This window comes from Oncorhynchus gorbuscha, linkage group LG06 (assembly GCF_021184085.1).
Source record: "Oncorhynchus gorbuscha isolate QuinsamMale2020 ecotype Even-year linkage group LG06, OgorEven_v1.0, whole genome shotgun sequence".
In the NCBI taxonomy this organism is placed as follows: domain Eukaryota; kingdom Metazoa; phylum Chordata; class Actinopteri; order Salmoniformes; family Salmonidae; genus Oncorhynchus; species Oncorhynchus gorbuscha.
In genome coordinates, this window is record NC_060178.1 from 91,938,147 (window position 1) to 91,965,554 (window position 27,408).

Consider the following 27,408-nt stretch of genomic DNA (forward strand, 5'->3'; position numbering starts at 1 on the left):
GGGTGTCCTTTGTGGGGTGCAATGGGAGCCAATAAGCAGGGTACAACGAGAGCGGGGAACGAAGGGCAGGGGTTGTTAACAGCACTGTAATTCTCTTAGATTCTGATTTCCCCCCAAAACCAACAGTAAGTGTCCTCACAGGCCTTGTAAACACACGTTCTGCTACACACACTTCTTCTGAGCATACACACGCTTGCGCCTCCCTCATGCATAGAGTCTGTAGTGACAGTAAACAATCACATGAAACCTGTAGGGCTGCATGTATAATCCTGCTTCAGAGTTGAGGTTTAGAAGGCTGTAAAGCCTTGAGGTTTACACACTTACTGGTCCAGTCTGATGCGCTTTTTCTCTCTCTCTGGGCCTTGATTCTGTTGTGTCTGTGTCTGCAGAGAGAACGAGGTCCTCAAAGTCCAGCTGAAGAAATACGTGGGGGCTGTTCAGATGCTGAAGAGAGAGGGGAGTCAGGGCAATGACACTGGTAAGATACCACGCACGCACTCTCGCACAATGCTCCGTATTTAAACAGGGCAGGAAAAATGTATTCTCTTATGGATGACAAGGTCAGTGTTGAGCCACCACTTAAGGATGTAGTAAGTGAATAAAAAGCCTGGTTTGAGACATGCCTTTATGAAACATAATTAGTCCCCCCCCCCTTCGTTACTTAGTAATTTTGGGGAATTTGGATTAAAGTTGCTTTCTCTCCTGTTGCTTGGGGATATATCCACACTGTGCAAAGGGTACAGACATAAGACTGTTATATCAAAGGCAAACGGAATGGACATGGCAATTTAGGGAGACAGAATGCCTAATGTCATTTCGGGGGTAGAGACTGTGGTTATCAGTAATGATCTCGGTTTCTGTGGACACTATCTCCCTCCTACAGGGTTTTGACTAGATGGTATACAGCTTTTGTCAGATTTGACTTTTTACAGCAAGATGACGTCAGACATGGCAGTTCTGCTTCTAGCGCCTAAGCAATGTTGCATTTTTATTTTTGTGTTATATTTCTTACATTATTATATACAGCCGGAAATAACTTTTGGATATCAGAGCGGCGGTAACTCAGCGGCGGTAACCAGCATTACGAACAGGAATACGACTTTCCCGAATTAGAACCTTTGTTCGTACACACCAGGGCTATTGAACTTATCCCAGAGGCTGTTCCAAGACACCACCGGCAGAATAGAGGTATTCGGAGTGGACTTCTAGTCCGACTCAGGAGGCAGGCACACCATCCACCGTTTCCGAGTATATTACTCCCTAATGTTCAGTCTCTGGACAATAAAGTAGATGAGCTCAGGGTAAGGATCTCCTTCCAGAGAGACATCAGGGACTGTAACATACTCTGTTTCATGGAATCATGGCTCTCAGGATATACTGTCCCAATCCATACAGCCAGCTGGGTTCTCAGTTCATCGCGCAGACAGAAATAAAGAACTCACCGGGAAGAAAGGTGGGGATGTATGTTTCATGATTAACTGCTCATGGTGTGATTGTGATAACATACAGAAATTATTTTATTTACCCAACCTAGAACACTTCAATCAAATGCCGACCATGTTACCTTCCAAGAAAATTATCCTCTGTTAGTCACAGCCGTGAAAATTCCCCCTCATGCCGATACCATGACGGCCCTCAAGGAACTACGTTGGACTTCATGCAAACTGGGATCCACATATCCTGAGGCCACATTTATTGTAGCTGGGTATTTTAACAAAGCAAATGTGTGGAAAAAACGACCAAAGTTTTATCAACACATTGACTGTAGTACTCAATTAGGAAAACTATTAGATAACTGCTACTCGCCTACAAGGACCGCCCCGCCCTCCCAAATCAGATCACAACTCCATTTTACTCCTCCCTTGGCTAGATGGCAGCTTTCGCAAAACTGAAAGTGCTAACCAACGCATTTAACCACAGCAAAGTGACTGGGAATATGGTTGAATACAAGCAGTGTAGTTATTCCCTCCGTAAGGCAATCAAACAGGCAAAACGTCAGTACAGAGACCAAGTGGAATCGCAATTCAACGGCTCAGAAATGAGACGTTTGTGGCAGGGTCTACAGACGATCATAGATTACAAAGGGAAATCCAGCCATGTCGCGGACACCGTCTTGCTCCCAGACAAGGTAAAAACCTTCACCCGTTTTGAGGATAACACAGTGCCACCGACGCAGCCCGCTCCCAAGGACTGTGGGCTCGTGTTCTCCGTGGCCGACGGAAGTCATTTAAGGCCTGCCTTACAACAGGCCTACAAGCCCTCAGTCCAGCCTCTCTCAGCATATTGCTGACAGTCTGAGCACTGATGGCGGGTTTGTGCGTTCCTGGTGTATCTCGGGCAGTTGTTTCAATCCTGTACCTGTCCCGCATGTGTGATGTTCGGATCTACCGATCCTGTGCAGGTGTTACACGTGGTCTGCCACTGCGAGGACGATCGGCTGTCCGTCCTGCCTCCCTGTAGTGCTGTCTTAGGCATCTCACAGTACGGAAATGTATTGCCCCGTCCTGTCTCTCTGTAGCGTTGTCTTAGGCGTCTCACAGTACGGACATTGCAATTTATTGCCTTTGCCACATCTGCAGTCCTCATGCTTCCTTCCAGCATGCCTAAGGCACGTTCACGCAGATGAGCAAGGGACCCTAGGCATCTTTCTTTTGGTGTTTTTCAGAGTCAGTAGAAAGGCCTCTTCAGTGTCCTAGGTTTTCATAACTGTGACCTTAATTGCCCTACTGTCTGTAAGCTGTTAGTGTCTTAATGACCGTTCCACAGGTGCATGTTCATGAATTGTTTATGGTTCATTGAACAAGCATGGGAAACAGTGTTTAAACCCTTTACAATAAAGATCTGTGAAATTATTTGGATTTTTACTAATTATCTTTGAAAGACAGGGTCCTGAAAAAGGGACGTTTCTTTTTTTGCTGAGTTTATCCTTGTGTAAGCAAAATTTGATCTGAATTTATGCAGAAGGTTAGGAATATTTAAATAGCAGGTTAGGATATTTAGTTTACATTAGGAAAATAGTTTAAAATATTTATTCTTTTGACATTCATTTGACAAGCTTTATCTCTTCTAGCCATGACCCTCCTACAGAGACAGGGATTCTCCTCAGGCACTGTGTGGGACACCTTTAAGGCACAGAGATGCCGAGGATATCAGGAGCATTGCTTTTGTGTAAGTGTCAAATATACATGGCCAGGATTGGACGTCTGTCAATCTAATTGACAGACCTCCTGCGTGGGGGTAATACTTTTTATTCTAGTTTGTTGGTTTGAATGTAATGCTTGGTTTGAATGTAATGTTTTTTTATTTGACTTGGCTTCTGGCACTACTTAAGAGGAAACATGCACACAAGGGTTAGAAAAACATCCCAGACACGTTGCATCTCATCTCTCAGGTCTCAGCAATGACTCTGGCAGTCAGTCGTCAAATCTCCAACATGGATGTTTTTGTCTACGGTGACACACAGAGCAATGCTCTGGGACACTGACAACGTGGAATAATGAATTGATTTCCGGAAGGTTGTAGAATCCTGACAGAGTTTCCACACTAATTAAGGGCCTTGGCACAGCCGCCGCCTTGTGAATTACCCACAATCCTCCTCAGCCTTTCATGGTCCCCAGTGGAGTCAGGCCACACAGTGTACATGGTGACGCTATTGATGTAAATATCCCAATTTGGTTTTCCCTTGTTCTCTTTCGCCTGTTCTTCTCCCTCTCTTTGTGTATCTGTTTCTGTCTGTCTAAAGTGTAGAAGACAGGCATACTAAATCCCTTTTACATCTGAGTAAATGATTTCCACCTGCATCCCTTCAGTCCCTATTGCTAATGATGTGCCATACTCCATCAGGCTTTGGTGTTGAGTTGCAGCTGAAAGAGACGACAGGGGAAACACTGAGTTGATACACAAGCGCTACAATGCATGCTTTGTTTCATCATGTCCTGTCAACGCTGTTTGCCTGATCATCGCACAGCCTTTTGAAACTCCTCTAATGATACTGCTCAATACAGATGTGATCTTCTGAACGAAGCTCAGGCAGAGACAGGCTACTAACAACCCCTCTGAAACAGCTTTCCGCTCTGGATAAATTCCAACACTGTTTTCTCTTCCCTCCTCCTGACGTCTCGTCCATCCACGTTTGTTTGGATTGTCCCCAGCTGTTGTGACAGATTGGGTGTGTGTGTGTGTGTGTCACGGTGTCTGTGTTATTGCTGTGTGACTGACTGAATGTGGTGTGATGGGAAAGCACAGCAAATCGTTCCCATGTATATCATTATGTATGTTATGGGATGAGTCAGCATATGGTATTATTAGTACGGTGTATATTCTCTTGTGATATACTTCAATTTCTGAGTTTGCAATAAATATGAATACACACACTGTATTTCTATACAGAATGTTTAGCTTCACTCCCTGTAGGCTTGAGAGATGCAACATTTTTGCAGTGATTCCCCAAACTTTCAACTACCAAATGCAATCAAGTAAGCAAAATCCAGTACTAATAAACCGTGAAACAGTGGTCACAAAGGCATGTTAAATGGGAGTCAACTTTCTCTGGCTGTAGATCAGGATTCAAGCTCCTTCATGTAATCTTTTTGATTCTTTCCTTCCTTCCTGTTTACATTTAACACATTCATATTTCCTCCTTTTCTCCTAAATTTGATTCAGGCTCTCTCTGACCCCTGCTAAATTAGTCTAATAAAGCGTCTCACTTCATACACTTTAATACGGCGGTGATTTAAAAAATGAATCAACACATAGTGGAGTCGTCACTTCTCCTGCTCATTTGACAGACACAGATATGCTACCTAATGAGTGAAGCGACCAGCAGCATTTTCCACCTATGCGACTCAGGCTGCCAGAGAAATTTTAATAACACCATGTTACTAATTCATTACACACACACTGACGTATTTATCAGTCCTTCCTCAGAGCCGTAGGGTCAGCAGCAGCCGTCGTGGTGTTTGTGTGCACCCACGTATGTGTAATGGTGTTTATGGTGACGAGGCGGAGCAACAGGTCTCATCACCTAATCAACGATCACATCTGCCTCAATGTACTGCACCACCCCAACTGACCAATCTCATAAAGGGCTTCAGTAAAGGTGAGGGGGCAGAAGGGATGGCTGAGGGGGGGAGATGATGGAAGGTCAGGGGATGGCTGAGGGGGGGAGACGATGGAGGGTGGGAGGGGGGGCTTCAGGCTTCTGCAGGGAAACCCACATGAAGGGATTACATCTGGCTCCAGTCTAGTGTATTAAAAGGGTAGTCAGTCATTTACTGCATGACTGCCCAGACTGATAAAACACACGGCTCCTATTGATACTGCAGAGGAGAAGAGGGCGAAACACTATTCACCTATTGCTGCTCTTTTGACGCTATGATCACTCGGCTACACAGCTCCACTGTATTCACATCCTACCATACAATTGTCTGTACATTATGCCCTGAATCTTTTCTATCACGCCCAGAAATCTGCTCCTTTTAATCTCTGTCCCCAACGCACTAGACGACCAGTTATTATAGCCTTTAGCCGTACCCTTATCCTACTCCTCCTCTGGTGATGTAGAGGTTAACCCAGGCCCTGTAGCCCCCAGTTCCACTCCTATTCCCCAGGCGCTATCATTTGTTGACTTCTGTAACCGTAAAAGCCTTGGTTTCATGCATGTCAACATCAGAAGCCTCCTCCCTAAGTTTGTTTTATTCACTGCTTTAGCACGCTCCGCCAACCTTGATGTCCTAGCTGTGTCTGAATCCTGGCTTAGGAAGGCAACAAAAATTCTGATATTTCCATCCCCAACTACAACATTTTCCACCAAAATAGAACTGTCAAAGGGGGTGGAGTTGCAATCTACTGCAGAGACAGCCTGCAGAGTTCTGTCGTACTATCCAGGTCTGTGCCCAAACAGTTTGAGCCTCTACTTTTAAAAATCCACCTTTCCAGAAAAATCCACCTTTCCAGAATCCACCTTTCCAGAGACATGAACTGGGATATGCTTAACATCACGGCCGTCCTACAATCTAAGCTAGATGCCCTCAATCTCACACAAATGATCAAGGAACCCACCAGGTACAACCCTAAATCCGTAAACATGGGCACCCTCAGACATTATCCTGAACAACTTGCCCTCCAAATACACCTCCGATGTCTTCAATCAGGATCTCAGCGATCACTGCCTCATTGCCTGTATCCGCTACTGGTCCGCGGTCAACCACCCCTCATCACTGTTAAACGCTCCCCAAAACACTTCTGCAAGCATCTCGAATCCCACAGTACCTTCTCCGCTGTGCAATCCAGTTTCACGGGTGCACCTCAGCCACGCTCAAGGTACAAAACGATATCGTAACCGCCATCGATAAAGGACAGTACTGTGCAGCAGTCTTCATCGACCTGGCCAAGGCTTTCGACTCTGTCAATCACCATATTCTTATTGGCAGACTCAGTAGCTTAGGTTTTTCTAATGACTGCCTTGCCTGGTTCACCAACTACTTTGCAGACAGAGTTCAGTGTGTCAAATCGGAGGACATGTTGTCCGGTCCTCTGGCAGTCTCTATTGGGGTACCACCGTGTTAAATTCTCGGGCCGACTCTTTTCTCTGTATATATCAATGATGTTGCTCTTGCTGCGGGCGATTCCCTGATCCACCTCTACGCAGACGACACCATTCTGTATACTTCTGTCCCTTCCTTGGACACTGTGGTATCTAACCTCCAAACGAGCTTCAATGCCATACAACACTCCTTCCGTGGCCTGCAACTGGTCTTAAACGCTAGTAAAACCAAATGCATGCTTTTCAACCGTTCGCTGCCTGCACCCGCACGCCCGACTAGCATCACCACCCTGGACGTTCTGACCTAGAATATGTGGACATCTATAAGTACCTAGGTGTCTGGCTAGACTGTAAACTCTCCTTCTAGACTCCTATCAACCATCTCCAAAATCAAATCTAGGGTCAGCTTTCTATTTCGCAACAATGCCTCCTCTACTCACGCTGCCAAACTTACCCTAGTAAAACTGACTACCCTACTGATCCTCGACTTCGGCGATGTCATCTACAAATAACTGCCAATACTCTACTCAGCAAACTGGATGCAGTTTATCACAGTGCTATCTGTTTTGTTACTAAAGCACCTTATACCACCCACCACTGCGACTTGTATGCTCTAGTCGGCTGGCCCTCGCTACATATTCGTCGCCAGACCCACTGGCTCCAGGTCATCTACAAGTCCATGCTAGGTAAAGCTCCGCCTTATCTCAGTTCACTGGTTACGATGGCAACACCCACCCGTAGCACGCGCTCCAGCAGGTGTATCTCACTGATCATCCCTAAAGCCAACACCTCATTTGGCCGCCTTCCAGTTCTCTGCTGCCTGTGACTGGAACGAATTGCAAACATTGCTGAAGTTGGAGACTTATTTCCCTCACCAACTTTAAACATCTGCTATCTGAGCAGCTAACCGATCACTGCAGCTGTACATAGTCCATCTGTAAATAGCCCACCCAATTTACCTACCTCATCCCCATACTGTTTTTATTTATTTACTTTTCTGCTCTTTTGCACACCAGTATCTCAACTTGCACATGATCATCTGATCATTTATCACTTCAGTGTTAATCTGCTAAATTGTAATAATTCGCTCCTATGGCCTATTTATTGCCTACCTCCTCATGCCTTTAGCACAATGTATATAGACTATTTTTTTCCTACTGTGTTATTGACTTGTTTATTGTTTACTCCATGTGTAACTCTGTGTTGTTGTCTGTTCACATTGCTATGCTTTATCTTGGCCAGGTCGCAGTTGTAAATGAGAACTTGTTCTCAACTAGCCTACCTGGTTAAATAAAAAAATAAAAATTGGCATGGTAGCAGCACATCATGGCAACAGCACAAAACATGGTACAAACAGTATTGGGTGCAGACAACAGCACAAAAGTCAAGAAGGGAGCGACAACAATACATCACCTGAAGCAGCCACATCTGTCAGAGTGTCCATGATTGAGTCTTTGAATAAAGAGATGGAGATAAAACTTTCCAGTGTGAGAGTTTTTTGCAGCTCGTTCCAGTCGCTAGCTGCAGCGATGTGAAAAGAGGAGCGATCCAGGATGTGTGTGCTTTGGGGACCTTTAACAGAATGTGACTGGCTGAACGGGTGTTGCATGTGGAGGATGAGGGCTGCAGTAGATATCTCAGATGGGGGGAGTGAGGCCAAAGAAGGTTTTAATAAATAAGCATCAACCAGTGGGTTTTGCGACGGGTATTCAGAGATGACCAGATTACAGAGTATAGGATGCAATGATGTGTCCTATAAGGAGTATTGGTGGCAAATCTGATGGCCGAATGGTTAAAGAATATCAAGACAGTAGAGCACCCTTAACTGCCGATCTATAAATTATGTCTCCGTAATCTAGCATGGGAAGGATGGTCATCTGATGCAGGGTTAGTTTGGCAACTGGGGTGAAAGAGGAGCAATTTACGGTAGAGGAAACCAAGTCTAAATGTAACTTTAGCCTGCAGCATTGATATTTTCTGAGAGAAGGACAGTGAACCATCTAGCCATATTCCCATGTACTTGTATGAGGTGACTACCTCAAGCTCTAAACCCTCAGCGTTTGTCCCTCTCCCCACAGGTGGGATTACTTTCTTCTCACCAAACCACATGACCTTTGTTTTGGAGGTGTTCAGAACAATGGTTAGAGTAGAGAAAGCTTGTTGGAGAGCGTTTAACAAAAAATCAGGCGGGGGGCCAGCTGAGTATAAGACTGTATCATTGCATTTAAATGGATGAGAGAGCTTCCTACTGCCTGCACTATGTTGAGTAAATTGAGAAGAGCTTGGGGCCTAGGATCGAGCCTTGGGGTACTCCCTTGGTGACCGGCAGTGGCTGAGACAGCAGATGCTCTGACGTTACACACTGCGCTCTGAGAGAGGTAGTTAGCTAACCAGGCCAAAGAACCCTCAGAGACACCGATACTCCTTTGCCAGCCCACAAGAATGGAATGGTCTACCATATCAAAAGCTATGGCCAAGTTAAAATAGCAGCACAACATTGCATAGAAACAAGGGCAATGGTGACATCATTGAGGACCTTTAAGGTTGACGTGACACATCCATAACTTGGGCGGAAACCAGATTGCATACCAGAGAGAATGCTATAGATATCAAGAAAGCCAGCCAGTTGATGATTGACAAGTTTTACCAAAACTTTTGATAAACTTGGCAAAATAGAAATTTGCCTATAACAGTTAAGATCAGCTTGATCTCCCCCTTTAAATAATGGACCTGAAGTTGGTAGGTGCCTTCCAAGCAATGGGAACCTCCCCAGAGGGGACAGGTTGATAAGGTCCGAGATGGGCTTGGTGATTATGGGGGCAGCAACCTTAAAGAAGAAAGGGTCTAAACCATCTGACCCAGATGTTTTTTTGGGGTCATCTGTGTGTGTCTGTCTGCGTGTGTCTTCCAAGACAGTGTATTAAATCACAGCGACAGCTGAACGTTTCAGCCACTTGCAGTCATCTGCCGATACTCAGATTTAAATTAAACTTCAGAGGCCCTTGCACGGTGCCACTGCAAAGCACTCTGGGGCTGCTCGCCAGGTCGTAGGGCTTAGTGATGTCACAGAGAGGCTATCCTCTGCTGGGCGGAGACAGTAATCAAAGCCGATTGGTGCTCTCCGTGGCGCCCTACTGGTCCAATACTTGTCACACAGGGACTCAAAGATATGTGATGATGAAATCAAGAAGAGACCGTGCTGCTTGCTCCTCCCTGTGGATTCACTTTAGTCTACTTCTAAAGTGATTTAAAGGGAAGGAGTGTGGACACTTATGATGATGGCTATTGCTTAGAGTTGCTTCAAGGCTTATTTGAAGTGCTGTGAAAAGTGTCACTTAAAATATAAATCCCCCAGCAGATCTCTATGTACTTTTTTTTTTGCTTAAAAAAAAAAAACTTCTTAAAAAGAGTCTTACTCTTAGGAGAATAATTTGCTGTGTGATAACTGTAAGACACCTAAGCATAAATAACTGAGTCTTTTCATGTGCTCAGAAAGGAATATGTACTGAATCTGAGCGGAGAGCCCTCACTCTTTCACACACACACACACACACACACACACACACACACACACACACACACACACACACACACACACACACACACACACACACACACACACACACACACACACACACACACACACACACACACACACACACACACACACACACACACACACACACACACACACACACACACTTTCTCTCCCTTTCTCCCCCTCTCCCTTGCTCTCCCTTTCTCCCCCTCTCTGGTGTGAGTCAGAAGTTAATGACAGGGTTGGGAGGTGTGGGTCAGGTAGTCCATCCCCTCTGTTGTTCTGGCCGAACACTGTTGAGTTCCCTGATGATCCTTTGGTAACTGACTGGACTATGATGCAACACAGGTTGTCGAACTATACTGTAAAAAATACTTCCCCCAAAGATGACTACATATACACCACATAACCAAAAGTATGTAGATACCTGCTCATCAAACATCTCATCCAAAATCATGGGCATTAATATGTAGTTGGTCCCCCTTTGCTGCTACAACAGCCTCCACTCTTCTGGGAAGGCTTTCCACTACATGTTGGAACATTACTGCGGGGTCTTGCTTCCATTCAGCCACAAGCATTAGTGAGGTCGGGCACTGATGTTGGCCGATTATACATGGCTCGCAGTCGGCGTTCTAATTCACCCCAAAGGTGTTCGATGGGATTGAGCGCAGGGCTCTGTGCAGGGCAGTCAAGTATTTCCACATCGATCTCGACAAAACATTTCTGTATGGACATCGTTTTGCTTACGGGGGCATTGTCATGCTGAAACAGGAAAGAGCCTTCCACAAACTTTTGCCACAAAGTTAGACACACAGAATTGTCTAGAATGTCATTGTATGCTGTAGATTTAAGATGGAACTAATGGGCCTAGCCCGAACCATTATTCCTCCTCCACCAACCTTTACAGTTGGCACTATGCATTCGGTCAGGTAGCGTTCTCCCAGCATCCGCCAAACCCAGATTCGTCCGTTGGACTGGTAAATGGTGAAGTGTGATTCATCACTTCAGAGAACATATTTCCACTGCTCCAGAGTCCAATGGGGGAGAGCTTTACACCACTCCAGCCGACGCTTGGCATTGCACATTGGTGATCTTAGGCTTGCTCGTTCAAGAAAACCCATTTCATGAAGCTTCCGACGAACAGAGGCAGTTTGGAACTCGGTAGTGAGTGTTGCAACTGAGGACAGATGATTTTTACGCGGTACGCACTTCTGCATTCTGCGGTCCCGTATTGTGAGCTTGTGTGGCCTACCACTTCACGGCTGAGCCGCTGTTGTTCCTAGACCTTTCCACTTCAAAATAACAGCCCTTACAGTTGACCAGGCGAGCTCTAGCAGGGCAGAGATTTGTCGAACTGCCTTGTTGGAAAGGTGGCATCCTATGACAGTGCCATTTTGAAAGTCACTGAGCTCTTCAGTATGGGCCATTTTACTGACAATGTTTGTCTGTGGAGATTGCATGGTTGTGTACTCAATTTTGTACGCCTGTCAGCAACTGGTTAGGCTGAAATAGCCAAATCCACAAATTTTAAGGGCTGTCCACATACTTTTGTGTATTTAGTGTATCTGTGAGAGTGTAATGAAATGTGCAGCTGTGATTAAACATGTGCTTCATCATGTGATTCATAATCTGATAATATGGAACATGCTGTACATGTTACACTCCTAATATAGGATACATCTGCTGGCTCTAGAAATGGCCTGCCTGTTCTATATTTCTATGTATTAATCAGTGATTAGTTGGTAAAATAGCTCTTGTTATATTTATTAATTTTTAAACCTGACATTTTGTTATGGTGTTATCAGTTTTAATTGAGTGTGTTTGATAGTCGGGCATTGAGACAAGCTCTTTGGTTTATAAGTCATGAAGGGTTGGATTAGAACAAATTTCTCATCATTCTGTTCATGTATTTCACACCATGTTCAGGGCCTTGCAGAATATCTGGAAAAAGGTGTATTTTTTTAACTGGGATTATGAGAGAACTACTAAAAACTGAAACCAAATAATAAAGATACTGTATCTCAGTTGGAAAGAGTTCCAAGGTGTGAAATGTTCAATTAAGCGGTGGACTTCCGCTGTGTTTGCGTACGGGGGCATTGTACAGTGGGGCAAAAAAGTATTTAGTCAGCCACCAATTGTGCATGTTCTCCCACTTAAAAAGTTGAGAAAGGCCTGTAATTTTCGTCATAGGTACACTTCAACTATGACAGACAAAATGAGAGAAAAAAATCCAGAAAATCACATTGTACGATTTTTAATGAATTTATTTGCAAATTATGGTGGAAAATAAGTATTTGGTCAATAACAAACAAGCAAGATTTCTAGCTTTCACAGACCTGTAACTTCTTGTATAAATCCTGTTGGGGACACCCGCTCCCAGCTGGGATCCCCCCCCCCACACCCTCAGCTGGAATGTGGCGCATGGAACACAAAAATATTCCTAAAAATATTTAACCTCCACACATTAACAAGTCCAATAGCTCAAATGAAAGATAAACAAGTTGTTTATCTACCCAGCAAGTCAGATTTCTAAAATGTTTTACGGCGAAAACATAGCACATATTTATGTCAAACCACCACCAAAGACATAGCTCATTTGCATAGCCAAGTAGGAAAAAATATGCAATCAACAAACGCAGGATTAAAAGAAAAATCATTTCGCTAACCTTTTGAAATCTTCATCAGATGACAGTAATATAACATGTTACACAGTACATTCATTTTTTTTCAATAATCTGCAATATATATCCATAAATCTCTGTTTACAATGACGCATCGTTCAAAAAATGCTACTAAAATGTCAGGAGAAATGACGATAGCTCCGGCAGATAACGTCAGCTAACAAGGAATACACATCATAAACTTTGACTAAATATGCATGTTCTACATATGTATAGGAAGATACACTTCTTCTAAATGCAATCGCTGTGTTACATTTATTTTTAACGTTACAGGTTGCGTTCACTAGGCTATACTAGGAGTCGGCGCTCCAAAAGTAGCATTCTGGCTCCTCTATCTTGGAGTCCACAGAAACCCAAATTTACCACATAAATATTCCCTTACCTTTGCTGTTCTTCCATCAAAAGACCTGGAAGGGATTATACTTACCAAAACAGCGTTTAGTTTTCAAGTCTGCGTCTTTCGGTTCTCAAAACTACACATTTCGGTCAAAATGTAGCCAAAAGTCAAGTGGATGCGCACCAAAACGTCGAACTTACATATTATATGTCGAGTAAACTTGTCAAACTAACTTCATAATCAAGCTTTAACATGTTATAAAGGTGTACAGCAATTGTGAGGACGAACAGAAACACAGGCATCGTTCAATCGATCTTGGAAAAAAGACAGGACTTGACCAGAGCGCGCATAAAAGTGACCTATTTTTTCGCGTGACCGAGAGCTTTCGGCACGCTCAAACTCCCGTGAGCGCGCGATTCTCACAATGAGAAGCCCCATTGAAAGCAGGGATCGCGCTGAACACGTAGGAACTGTTCCCAGAGCTGTAACTGTTTGGGAAGGGTGTTTGCGATGGCGTCAAAGTTGGGCCAACTTTTATCATGACAAGAGATAGTTTAGGAGAATGCATGCCCTGACAGTTCTGCTTTACATAGAGACAAAACTTAAACGGTTTTAGAAGCTTTAGAGTGTTTTCTATTCGATAATATTTTTTATATGCATATATTAGCAACCTTTGACAAAAATGTATCCTGTTTAATAAGGGCACCAAATTCCTCCAGTAGGGGCAGTAAACAGCCTTAGCACTGACAGGTTAAGAGGCTCCTCTGTCCTCCACTCGTTACCTGTATTAATGGCACCTGTTTGAACTAGTTATCAGTATAAAAGACACCTGTCCACAACCTCAAACAGTCACACTCCAAACTCCACTATGGCCAAGACCAAAGAGCTGTCAAAGGACACCAGAAACAAAATTGTAGACCTGCACCAGGCTGGGAAGACTGAATCTGCAATAGGTAAGCAGCTTGGTTTGAAGAAATCAACTGTGGGAGCAATTATTAGGAAATGGAAGACATACAAGACCACTGATAATCTCCCTCGATCTGGGGCTCCACGCAAGATCTCACCCCGTGGGGTCAAAATGATCACAAGAACGGTGAGCAGAAATCCCAGAACCACACGGGGGGACCCAGTGAATGACCTGCAGAGAGCTGGGACCAAAGTAACAAAGCCTACCATCAGTAACACACTACGCCGCCAGGGACTCAAATCCTGCAGTGCCAGACGTGTCCCCCTGCTTAAGCCAGTACATGTCCAGGCCTGTCTGAAGTTTGCTAGAGAGCATTTGGATGATCCAGAGGAAGATTGGGAGAATGTCATATGGTCAGATGAAACCAAAAGAGAACTTTTTGGTAAAAACTTTTTAAAAACTTGTCGTGTTTGGAGGACTAAGAATGCTGAGTTGCATCCAAAGAACACCATACCTACTGTGAAGCATGGGGGTGGAAACATCATGCTTTGCGGCTGTTTTTCTGAAAAAGGACCAGGACTTGTAAAGGAAATAATGAATGGGGCCATGTATCGTGAGATTGAGTGAAAACCTCCTTCTCTCCCCTCCTGCAAGGGCATTGAAGATGAAACGTGGCTGGGTCTTTCAGCATGACAATGATCCCAAACACACCGCCCGGGCAACGAAGGAGTGGCTTCATAAGAAGCATTTCAAGGTCCTGGAGTGGCCTAGCCAGTCTCCAGATCTCAACCCCATAGAAAATCTTTGGAGGGAGTTGAAAGTCTGTGTTTCCCAGCAACAGCCCCAAAACATCACTGCTCTAGAGGAGATGTGCATGGAGGAATGGGCCAAAATACCAGCAACAGTGTGAGAAAACGTTTGACCTCTGTCATTGCCAACAAAGGGTATATATTACAAAGTATTGAGAAACTTTTGTTATTGACCAAATACTTATTTTCCACCATAATTTGCAAATAAATTCATAAAAAATCCTACAATGTGATTTTCTGGATTTTTTTCTCATTTTGTCTGTCATAGTTGATGTGTACCTATGATGAAAATTACAGGCCTCATCTTTTTAAGTGAGAGAACTTGCACAATTGGTGCCTGACTAAATACTTTTTTGCCCCACTGTATGTTTACACCGTGCCAGGCACAGAGAAAAAGTGAGTTTGGCTTCAAGTTCAAAACATTACTTGATATAGGACAGAAATCAAATCTCTGACTTAAAATATTCGACACTAGAAACTGACCCATGAAATCCTTGTCCTCCTTTTGAAATGGGCTGCATTAATAATTCACGTAATGGTGGTTGTAGGGAGAGTCAATATTTTTATATATATTTGTTTGTCTTTAGGCCGACCTCTTGACCTAATAGTCAGGCTGGATTTGAGTGAACAGCCTCTGGAGAGGGAGAGAGAGAGCGGGAGAGAGAGAGAACACCAAATCATGATTACTTGACACATTGGAAATAATTAACAAAAAAACAGAGCAAACAAGAATGCTATTTGGCTCTAAACAGAGAGTACACAGTGCCAGAGTGGCTGACCCAAAATTAAGGAAAGCTTTGACTATGTACAGACATAGTGAGCATAGACTTGCTATTGAGAATGGTGGTCGTAGGCAGACCTGGCTCTCAAGAGAAGACTGGCTATGTGCACACTGCCCACAAAATGATAGTGGAAACTGAGCTGCACTTCCTAACCTCCTGCCAATTGTATGACAATAATAGAGACACATATTTCCCTCAGATTACAAACTCAAAGAATTAAAAAACAAACCCAATTGTGATAAACTCCAATATCTACTGGGTGAAGTACCACAGTGTGCCATCACAGCAGCAAGATCTGTGACCTGTTGCTACAAGAAAAGGGCAGCTGGTGAAGAACAAACCCCATCGTAAATACAACCCATATTTATGTTAGTTTATTTTCCCTTTTGTACTTTAACAATTTGCACATATGACATTTGAAATGTCTTTATTCTTTTGGAACTTTTGTGAGTAATGTTTACTGTTAATATTTGTTTATTTCACTTTTGTTTATTATCTAGTTAACTTGCTTTGGCAATGTTAACATATGTTTCCCAATAAAGCCCCTTGAATTGAGAGAACAAAGAAGAATAAAGAAGGAGCGAGAACAAAGTAGAGGGAGCAGAATGAGTTAGGTACATTATACCTGGATTTTTAGCTGTGGCAACGTTCCTTTCATCCTCGCAGTAAGAGAAGTCTGTGCCTGTGAAAGCTCCTTTTAGTATTTGTGTTAGTTTGACTATGAAACCCTGTTGGGCCAGCTGTTGATACCAGCACAACACTTCCTCAAACTTGAGTGGATAGTGAATGTGTGGCTGGTAATATGAAAGGGAAAGGGGGATCCCTAGTCAGTTGTACAACTGAATGCATTCAACTGAAGTGTGTCTTCTGCATTTAACCAAACCCCTCTGAATCAGAAAGGCTGCTGTTGGAAAACAGGATCTTAATATACAATGAACAAAATTATAAACCCAACATGTAAAGTGTTGCTACCATGTTTCATGAGCTGAGATAAACAAATCCCAGAAATGTTCCATACACAAAAGTATTAATCTCAAATGTTGTGCACAAATTAGTTTACATCCATGTTAGTGAGCATTTCTCCTTTGCCGAGATAATCCATCCAGCGGACAGATGTGGCATATCAAGAAGCTGATTAAACAGTATTATCATTACACAGGTGATTCAGTGCCCTTGCAATAATAATGTTCACCACGCGCACAACTTGCTGCATCACATTCCGTAAGTCTCAGTCTTTGAGTTTAGCCACAAGTGCTTCCTGATGAATGATACAATGAAACATAATAAATTCGGGAATATCCTCTCTTTCTCATCAGGCCTATAAGTCCCTTCTCCTTCCCTCGCATGTTTGAAGTGCCGTCAGTGCATACAGATGGCAGATTTGACCAGTCAATATTATTATCAGCAAAACAAAATGTAATAAGGGCTTTCAGAATATCCTCTCCTCGTGTTGGTCCCTGAAGTGGCAGTAAACATAAGTTCCTCTCTGAACTACTTGTTTTGAGGGAGGAGGACCCAAACACATAATTGGGAAATTACATCAGTGCTTTCATCAAGCGCAATACTAAAACAGTTTAAAAACGTACCATCAGTTGCTTACCGATGTCCTCGTCGTGTCTCGTCAGGTCTGAGAGTTGCAGTCCCTTATTTGCTTTAAAATAGCTTCCTTCTTTGTGTAATCAGCATACAATATTTTAGCTGAGGCCAAAAAACATTATTTGACAATCTCCGCGTCTGTGTAGGCCTTCTTGTTTCTTGTGTAGGCCTCCTTGTTTCTCGTGTAGGCCTTATTGTTTCTCGTGTAGGCCCTATTGTTTCTCGTGTAGGCCTTCTTGATTCTCGTGTAGGCCTTCTTGTTTCTCGTGTAGGCCTTCTTGTTTCTCGTGTAGGCCTTATTGTTTCTTGATTCTCGTGTAGGCCTTCTTGAATCACGTGTAGGCCTTCTTGATTCTCGTGTAGGCCTTCTTGATTCTCGTGTAGGCCTTCTTGATTCTCGTGTAGGCCTTCTTGATTCTCGTGTAGGCCTTCTTGATTCTCGTGTAGGCCTTCTTGATTCTCGTGTAGGCCTTCTTGATTCTCGTGTAGGCCTTCTTGATTCTCATGTAGGCCTTCTTGATTCTCGTGTAGGCCTTCTTGTTTCTCGTGTAGGCCTTCTTGTTTCTCGAGAGTATCCAAGCAATCTCATATGTTGCCTCTTGTTTTCTCTTCAACAGTGCTAGAACAGTCCATCATTTGTTATTATTTGAGCTGTCCTTTGATTTGTGCTATTTTGTTGTTTCTGGGGTTGCTTTGTGGCAGATATGTATTTTCAAAGTGGGCATGGTGTGACTGGAAATGGTGCTCTAAATTTGCTCGTTTAAAACAATTGACTGCCTTCTGGCAAATAAGACACTGAGCTAGTCCTAATCATGCAGTACAAAAAAATACTTGTCTGTCCATTTCTCTGAAACTTTGTTCTTCTTGAATCGACCGTATCCTTCTCTTAGCCACCGCAGCTGTGTTAGTTATGTAAGCTAGCTGCATTTCCCTGCTGCCATCTTCCTGATTTTTCCTGGTTCTCCAGTGGTTGTTTGTTCATAAACTCAGCAAAAAAAGAAGTAGTTGTGCCAGAAGCCAAGTCAAAGAAAAAAAACATTATTCAAACCAACAAACTAGAATAAAAAGTATTACCCCCACGCAGGAGGTCTGTCAATTAGATTGACAGACTTCCAATCCTGGCCATGTATATTTGACACTTACACAAAAGCAATGCTCCTGATATCCTCGGCATCTCTGTGCCTTAAAGGTGTCCCACACAGTGCCTGAGGAGAATCCCTGTCTCTGTAGGAGGGTCATGGTTAGAAGAGATACAGCTTGTCAAATGAATGTCAAAAGAATAAATATTTTAAACTATTTTCCTAACGTAAACTAAATATCCTAACCTGCTATTTAAATATTCCTAACCTTCTGCATAAATTCAGATCAAATTTTGCTTACACAAGGATAAACTCAGCAAAAAAAGAAACGTCCCTTTTTCAGGACCCTGTCTTTCAAAGATAATTAGTAAAAATCCAAATAATTTCACAGATATTTATTGTAAAGGGTTTAAACACTGTTTCCCATGCTTGTTCAATGAACCAGAAACAATTAATGAACATGCACCTGTTGAATGGTCGTTAAGACACTAATAGTTTACAGACGGTAGGCAATTAAGGTCACAGTTATGAAAACCTAGGACACTAAACAGGCCTTTTTACTGACTCTGAAAAACACCAAAAGAAAGATGCCCAGGGTCCCTGCTCATCTGCATGAACATGCCTTAGGCATGCTGCAAGGAGGCATGAGGACTGCAGATGTGGCCAGGGCAATACATTGATATGTCCGTACTGTGAGATGCCTAAGGCAGCGCTACAGGGAGACAGGACGGACAGCTGATCATCCTCGTAGTGGCAGACCACATGTAACAACACCTGTACAGGATCGGTAGATCCGAACATCACACCTGCGGGACTGGAACAGGATGTCAACAACTGCCCGAGTTACACCAGGAACGCACAATCCCTCCATCAGTACTCCGACTGCCTGCAATAGGCTGAGAGAGGCTGGACTGAGGGTTTGTTGGCCTGTTATCTGGTGAGGACCTGCCTTACATCACCGGCAACAATGTCGTCTATGGGCTGAAACCCACTGTCGCTGAACCAGACAGGACTGGCAAAAAGAGCTCTTCACTGATGAGTCGTGGATTTGTCTCACCGGGGGTGATGGTCGGATTCATGTTCATCTTTTGAAGGATTGAGCGTTACACCGAGGCCTGTACTCTGGAGCGGGATCGATTTGGAGGTGAAGGGTCCGTCATGGTCTGGGGCGCTGTGTCACAGCATCATCGGACTGTGCTTGTCATTGCAGGCACTCTCAACGCTGTGTTACAGCGAAAACATCCTCCTCCCTCCTGTTGTACCCTTCCTGCAGGCTCATCCTGGCATAACCCTCCAGCATGACAATGCCACCAGCCAGACTGCTCATTCTGTGTGTGATTTCCTGCAAGATAGGAATGTCAGTGTTCTGCCATGGCCAGCCTAGAGCCTGGATCTCAATCCCATTGAGCATGTCTGGGACCTGTTGGATCGGAGGGTGAGGGATAGGGCCATTCCCCCAGAAATGTCCTGGAACTTGCAGGTGCCTTGATGGAAGAGTGGGGTAACATCTCACAGCAAGAACTGGCAAATATTGTGCAGTCCATGAGGAGGAGATGCACTGCAGTTCTTCATGCAGCTGGTGGCCACACCAGATACTGACAGTTACTTTTGATTTTGAGCCCCCCCTTTGTTGAGGGACACATTATTCCATTTATGTTAGTCACATGTTTGTGGAACTTGTTCAGTTTATGTCTGTTGAATCTTATGTTCTTATACATATTTGCACATGTTAAGTTAGCCTAAGGCACTGCATATATTTTTGGCATTCTTTTTTTTTGCTGAGTTTAGCTGCCATGTTGTTCTCCAGCTCTTCCCCCTCATTTTCATTGTCATTATATTTAAGTTAATTTTTTACAATAAATCGATCCATGTCGACCAGTGATATGTGGTGGTCGCTGTAGCTGAGCAGTTGCATTCTATTTCGGCAAACGTTCTATTTCAGCCTTTCTGTTCAACAGCTGCGCTATTCTACCATCTGTCTGCCGTCCAGGGAACAATAGATATATTCAATGAAGGGATTCAGGCCTGCATTAAACACATTGAATTGAAAACTCATTATTATGAATGGAAAAGAGTAAAATCACTGCGAGCTGCAAATTAAGGGCTCTCGGGCCACATAGTGAGTACTACTGAAGTAGAGCCAAATGAATGAATTTAAAGTGAATGATTTCCTTATGTGAACTGTAACTCAGTAAAATGATTGAATGTTGCATTTCTATTTTTGTTCAGTGTGTATATTATGTAATCCACAAACTAGCATAGATAATATAAGACATGTCAAAGTAAGTACCGAGACAGGTAGTTAAAGAACTAACTATCCGGGATATGCCAAATTAGGCCTAAGTACTCAGTAGTTCATCAACAGAATAGCTGGGTAGATTTGACTTCCTTATGGCTAAGTAAAAAGGCTGCTGTACTTTCCATACAGTGAGGGTTGTTAGATGACTTCTTTCAAGTCATCCTATCGAGAATGGTAGATAATTTCTAATCAATGTTCTGCAATGAAAGAAGAGGTCTAATGGTAGAAGAGGTCTAATGGTAGAAGAGGTAGTAGAAGGCAGCAGCAATCATCATCATACTAACCTACTCCGTCTCTCTTTAATAACTCATGGCAGTTTAATTTCAATCATAATTGTCTGCCCTCCTGATTAAATTAGATATGCACAGTGGAGTTTGTTAACCACATCTACTCTTAAAGTTGCTTTTGAAACGTTCTAGTCCTAGTGGTGTCTGGATGTGGGGTCAAATGATTGAAACCCTTGATAAAACTGAGCAATAATGACTGTATAAAATAAATAATTCAAATACTGAGGTATATTGTATGTTTACAAATATTTTAAAGTATTTTTATACTAATACAATTCCTCAGAAGAATTGATTTTGTTTAACGAAAAATGACTTTCTTTCTCAAAGGTAGGCATCAAAGTTATTGGCTCCCTAAAGACTCATTTGAAGGGGTGTCCACATACTTTTGGCTATGTAGTGTATTTTTCTCTCAAGAAAGGTAGGGGTCAAATTGAATGACACCCCGGAATATATTTATAAATAAAGTAGTCAAAAGTTTAGTGTTTGATCCCATATTCCTAGCACGCAATGGGCTACATGATGCTTGTGACTACAAACTTGTTGGATACATTTGCTGTTTGTTTTGGTTGTTTCAGGTTATTTTGTGCCCAATAGAAATTGATGGTAAATAATGTATTATGTCATTTTGGAGTTACTTTTATTATAAATAAGGATATAATATATTTCTAAACACTTCTACATTAATGTGGATGCTACCATGATTACAGATAATCCTGAATGATGAGTGAATAATGATGAGTGAGAAAGTTAGAGGACCTGATCATACCCCCAAGACATCCTAACCTCCCCTACTATTGTAAGGGTTTAGAAACATAACCGTGCTGCCTCAGTCAACTGTAAGTGCTCTTATTTTGAAGTAGAAACGTCTAGGAGCAACAGCGGCTCAGCCGCGAAGTGGTAGGCCACACAAGCTCACAGAACGGGACCGCCGAGTGCTGAAGCGCGTACTGTGTAAAAGTCGTCAGTTCTCAGTTGCAACACTCACTAGCGAGTTCCAAACTGCCTCTGGAAACAACTTCAGCACAATAACTGTTAGTCGGGAGCTTCATGAAATGGATTTTCATGGCTAAGCAGCCGTACGCAAGTCTAAGATCACCATGCTCAATGCCAAGCGTCATCTGGAAGGGTGTAAAGCTCGCTGCCATTGGACTCTGGAGCAGTGGGAACGTGTTCTCTGGAGTGATGAATCAGGCTTCACCATCTGGCAGTCTGATGAACGAATCTGGGTTTGGCAGATACCAGGAGAACGCTGCCTGCCTGAATCCATAGTGCCCACTGTAAAGTTTGGTGGATGAGGAATAATGGTCTGGGGCTGTTTTTCATGGTTTGGGCTATGCCCCTTAGTTCCAGTGAAGGTCATTTTTATGCTACAGCATACAATGACATTCTAGATGATTCTGTACTTCCAACTTTGTGTCAACAGTTTGGTGAAAGCCCTTTCCTGTTTCAGCATGACAATGCCCCCGTGCACAAAGCAAGGCCCTTACAGAAATGGTTTGTCGAGATCGGTGTGGAAGAACTTGACTGGCCTGCACAGAGTACAAGTTGTTAAACGACAATCTTGCTCTAAGCAATTGTATTATTATAAAATAATTTCACATTTTTTGAGGCATACAATATAGCTCAGTATTTGAATTATTTATTTTATACAGTCATTATTGCTCATCTTTATCAAGGGTGTCAATCATTTCAATAATATAAACATTTCTTCTCCCACCTTGATAATGAATGGATCGCTCCTGCCTACCATCCTGACGGCTCTGCTATACCTTTAACCCATAGGTGGCAGTGTTTCCATGACTCCTTATAAGCCCTGTCCTGTATGGTGAGGTGTGAAGCTGGGGAGCAGAGCAGAGAGGCCCTGACAGCTCTCCCTAATGTAGATCTACCATAATGTCTTCGTAGGAAATTAGATGACCAGTGTTAAATAGTTTGGAAAGACCTCTTGCTCTGCTGTCATGCAGTGACCTTGCTGTAGAGCCACCACATACTGGAATAAACTCTTTCCTTTAATGAGTCTGACGAGAAGGAGATCCTGCTTTCACTGGAACAGGCCCAGATCCATGCCTTTTCCGTGAAGAAAAGACACCGGAAAAAGGGATGCAGATCGGGGATCCTTCTGAGAAGCCAGAGGTGAGCGAGTGAACTCCCAATGCCTTCCATTCTCCTTGCTAACGTGCAATCGTTAGAAAATAAAACTGATTACTTGTTAAGATGATCCTACCAACAGAACATTAAAAACTGTAACATCTTATGAGACGTGGCTGAACGAAGAAACAGACTATATAGAGCTGGTGGGATTTTCCCTACACCGGCAGAACAGAGACACTACCTCTGGTAAGAGAATTGGTGGGGGTGTGTCTTTTTGTCAATAACAGCTGGTGAGCGACGTCTAATATTATGGAGGTTGCGAGGTATTGCTTGTTTGAGATATAGTAACTTATGATAAGTTGCCGACCACACGATCTACCAAGAGAGTTCTCATCTCTATTATTCGTAGCCATCTATTTACCACCACAAAGTGAAACTGACACTAAGACCGGTCTCAACCAACTCTATAAGGCCATAAGTAAAGAAGAAAATGCTCACCCAGAAGTGGTGCTCCTAGTGGCTGGGGACTTTAATGCAGGCAAACAAAAATCAGTTTTACCAAAAAGTTTTACCAGCATGTCACATGTGCAACCAGGGGGAAGAAAATCCTAGACCACCTTTACTCCACACACAGAGATGCATACAAAGCTCTCCCCTGCCCTCCATTTGGCAAATCTGACCACAATTCTATCCTCCTGATTCCTGCTTACAAGAATAACTAAAGCAGGAAGTACCAGTGACTCGCTTAATGCGGAAGTGGTAAGATGACGCAAATGCTACAGTACAGGACTGTTTTGCTAGCACAGACTGGAATATGTTCCGGGATTCATCCAATGGCATTGAGGAATACACCACCTCAATCATTGGCTTCATCAATAAGTGCTTCGATGACATCATCCCCACAGTGACTGTACATACATATCCCAACCATAAGCCATGGATTACAGGCAACGTCAGCATCGAGCTAAAGGCTAGAGCAGCTACTTTCAAGGAGCAGGATACTAATCCGGACGCTTATAAGAAGTCTCGCTATGCCCTCAGGCAAACCATCAAACAAGCAAAGTGTCAATACAGGATTCAGATTGAATCCTACTACACCGGCTCTGACGCTCGTCGGGTGTGGCAGGGCTTGAAAACTATTACGGAAAGGGAAACCTAGATGCGAGCTACCCAGTGACACGAGCCTACCAGACAAGCTAAATGCCCTTTATGCACTGAAGCATGCACGAGAGCACCAGCTGTTCTGGATGTCTGAGTGATAATGATCTTGGTAGCAGATGTGAGAGACTTTTAAACAGATCAACATTCACGAAGCCGCTGGGCCAGATGGAGTACCAGGACGTGTACACAAAGCATGCTCGGACCAACTGTCAAGTGTCTTCACTGACATTTTCAACCTCTCCCTGACCGAGTCTGTAATACCTACATGTTTCAAGCAGACCACCATAGTCCCTGTGCCCAAGGAAGCGAAGGTAACCTGCCTAAATGACTACCGCCCCGTGGCACTCACATCGGTAGCCATGAAGTGCTTTGAAAGGCTGGTCATGGCTCACATCAACAGCATCCCCCGGACATCCTAGAACCTCTCCAATTTGCATACCTCCCCAACAGATCCACAGTTAACGCAATCTCAATCGCACTCCACACCACCCTTTCTCACCTGGACAAGAGGAACACCTATGTGAGAATGTTGTTCATCGAATACAGCTCAGCGTTCAACACCATAGTGCCCACGAACCTCATCACTATGCTAAGGACTCTGGGATTAAATACCTCCCTCTGCAACTAGATCCTGGACTTCCTGACGGGCCGCCCCCAGGTGATAAGGTGGACAACAATACGTCTGCCACGCTGATCCTTAACAATGTGACATGCTGGTAAAAATTTGGGAAACTGATTTTAGTTTGCTTGCATTAAAGTCCCATGCCACTAGGAGCGCCACTTCTGGGTGAGCACTCAGGGGTGTGTACTTAGTCCCCTCCTGTATTCCCTGTTCACCCACGACTGCGTGGCCAAACACAACTCCAACACCATCATTAAGTTTGCTTACGACACAGTAGTGGTAGGCCTGATCACCTACAACGATGAGACGGCCTATAGGGAGGTCAGAGAACTGGTAGTGTAGTACCAGGACAATAACCTCTCTCTCAATGTGAGCAAGACAAAGGAGCTGATTGTGGACTACAGGCAAAGGCGGGCCGAACACGCCCCCATTAACATCGATGTTGCTCTACTGGAGCAGGTCGAGAGTTTCAAGTTCTTTGGTGTCCACATCACCAACGAACTATCATGGTCTAAACAATCCAAGACAGTCGTCAAGAGGGCACGACAAAACCTTTTCTCCCTCAGGAGACTGAAAAGATTTTGCATGGGCCCCCAGATCCTCAAAAGGTTCTACAGCTGCACCATCGAGAAGGGTAGTGTGAACGGCCCAGTACATTACTGGGGCCAAGCTCCCTGCCATCCAGGACCTACAGTGGGGCAAAAAAGTATTTAGTCAGCCAGCAATTGTGCAAGTTCTCCCACTTAAAAAGATGAGAGGCACACTTAGGTACACTTCAACTATGACAGACAAAATGAGAAAAAATAACATTATAGGATTTTTAATGAATTTATTTGCAAATTATGGTGGAAAATAAGTATTTGGTCAATAACAAAAGTTTATCTCAATACTTTGTTATATACCCTTTGTTGGCAATGACAGAGGTCAAACGTTTTCACACACTGTTGCTGGTATTTTGGCCCATTCCTCCATGCAGATCTCCTCTAGAGCAGGGATGTTTTGGGGCTGTTGCTGGGCAACACGGACTTTCAACTCCCTCCAAAGATTTTCTATGGGGTTGAGATCTGGAGAATGGCTAGGCCACTCCAGGACCTTGAAATGCTTCTTACGAAACCACTCCTTCGTTGCCCGGGCGGTGTGTTTGGGATCATTGTCATGCTGAAAGACCCAGCCACGTTTCATCTTCAATGCCCTTGCTGATGGAAGGAGGTTTTCACTCAAAATCTCACGATACATGGCCCCATTCATTCTTTCCTTTACACGGATCAGTCGTCCTGGTCCCTTTGCAGAAAAACAGCCCCAAAGCATGATGTTTCCACCCCCATGCTTCACAGTAGGTATGGATGCAGTTGGATGCAACTCAGCATTCTTTGTCCTCCAAACACAACAAGTTGAGTTTTTACCAAAAAGTTATATTTTGGTTTCATCTGACCATATGACATTCTCCCAATCTTCTTCCGGATCATCCAAATGTTCTCTAGCAAACTTCAGACGGGCCTGGACATGTACTGGCTAAAGCAGGGAGACACGCATGGCACTGCAGGATTTGAGTCCCTGGCGGCGTAGTGTGTTACTGACGGTAAGCTTTGTTACTGTGGTCCCAGCTCTCTGCAGGTCATTCACTAGGTCCCCCCGTGTGGTTCTGGGATTTTTGCTCACCGTTCTTGTGATCATTTTGACCCCATGGGGTGAGATCTTGCGTGGAGCCCCAGATCGAGGGAGATTATCAGTGGTCTTGTATGTCTTCCATTTCCTAATAATTGCTCCCACAGTTGATTTCTTCAAACCAGGATGCTTACCCCCCCCCCCTTTAAGATTTAGATGCACTATTGTAAAGTGACTGTTCCACTGGATGTCATAAGGTGAATGCACCAATTTGTAAGTCGCTCTGGATAAGAGCGTCTGCTAAATGACTTAAATGTAAATGTAATTCAGTCTTCTCAGCCTGGTGCAGGTCTACAATTTTGTTTCTGGTGTCCTTTGACAGCTCTTTGGTCTTGGCCATAGTGGAGTTTGGAGTGTGACTGTTTGAGGTTGTGGACAGGTGTCTTTTATACTGATAACAAGTTCAAACAGGTGCCATTAATACAGGTAACGAGTGGAGGACAGAGGAGCCTCTTAAACAAGAAGTTACAGGTCTGTGAGAGCCAGAAATCTTGCTTGTTTGTTATTGACCAAATACTTATTTTCCACCATAATTTGCAAATAAATTCATAAAAAATACTACAATGTGATAATCTGAAGAAATCCAGCCCAGTCACGGACCAGGATGTCTTTCTCCCAGGCAGACTAAATAACTTTTTTGCCCGCTTTGAGGACAAAACAGTGCCACTGACACGGCCTGCAACGAAAACATGCGGACTCTCCTTCACTGCAGCCGAGGTGAGTAAGACATTTAAACGTGTTAACCCTCGCAAGGCTGCAGGCCCAGACTGCATCCCCAGCCGCGCCCTCAGAGCATGCGCAGACCAGCTGGCCGGTGTGTTTATGGACATATTCAATCAATCCCTATACCAGTCTGCTGTTCCCACATGCTTCAAGAGGGCCACCATTGTTCCTGTTCCCAAGAAAGCTAAGTTAACTGAGCTAAACGACTACCGCCCCGTAGCACTCACTTCCGTCATCATGAAGTGCTTTGAGAGACTAGTCAAGGACCATATCACCTCCACCCTACG

The 27,408-nt window shown here is 43.8% G+C and overlaps 1 protein-coding gene across 1 annotated transcript in view; it reads left to right on the top strand.

The window, feature by feature from the left end:
- The window catches only part of LOC124038543 (sorting nexin-29-like), a 177,152-nt gene that overhangs the window by 43,262 nt on the left and 106,482 nt on the right, over positions 1-27,408 (top strand). The window contains exon 14 of the mRNA XM_046354554.1: positions 390-478. Within this exon, the coding sequence (XP_046210510.1) occupies positions 390-478 (89 nt within the window). The remainder of the gene's footprint in view (positions 1-389; positions 479-27,408) is intronic.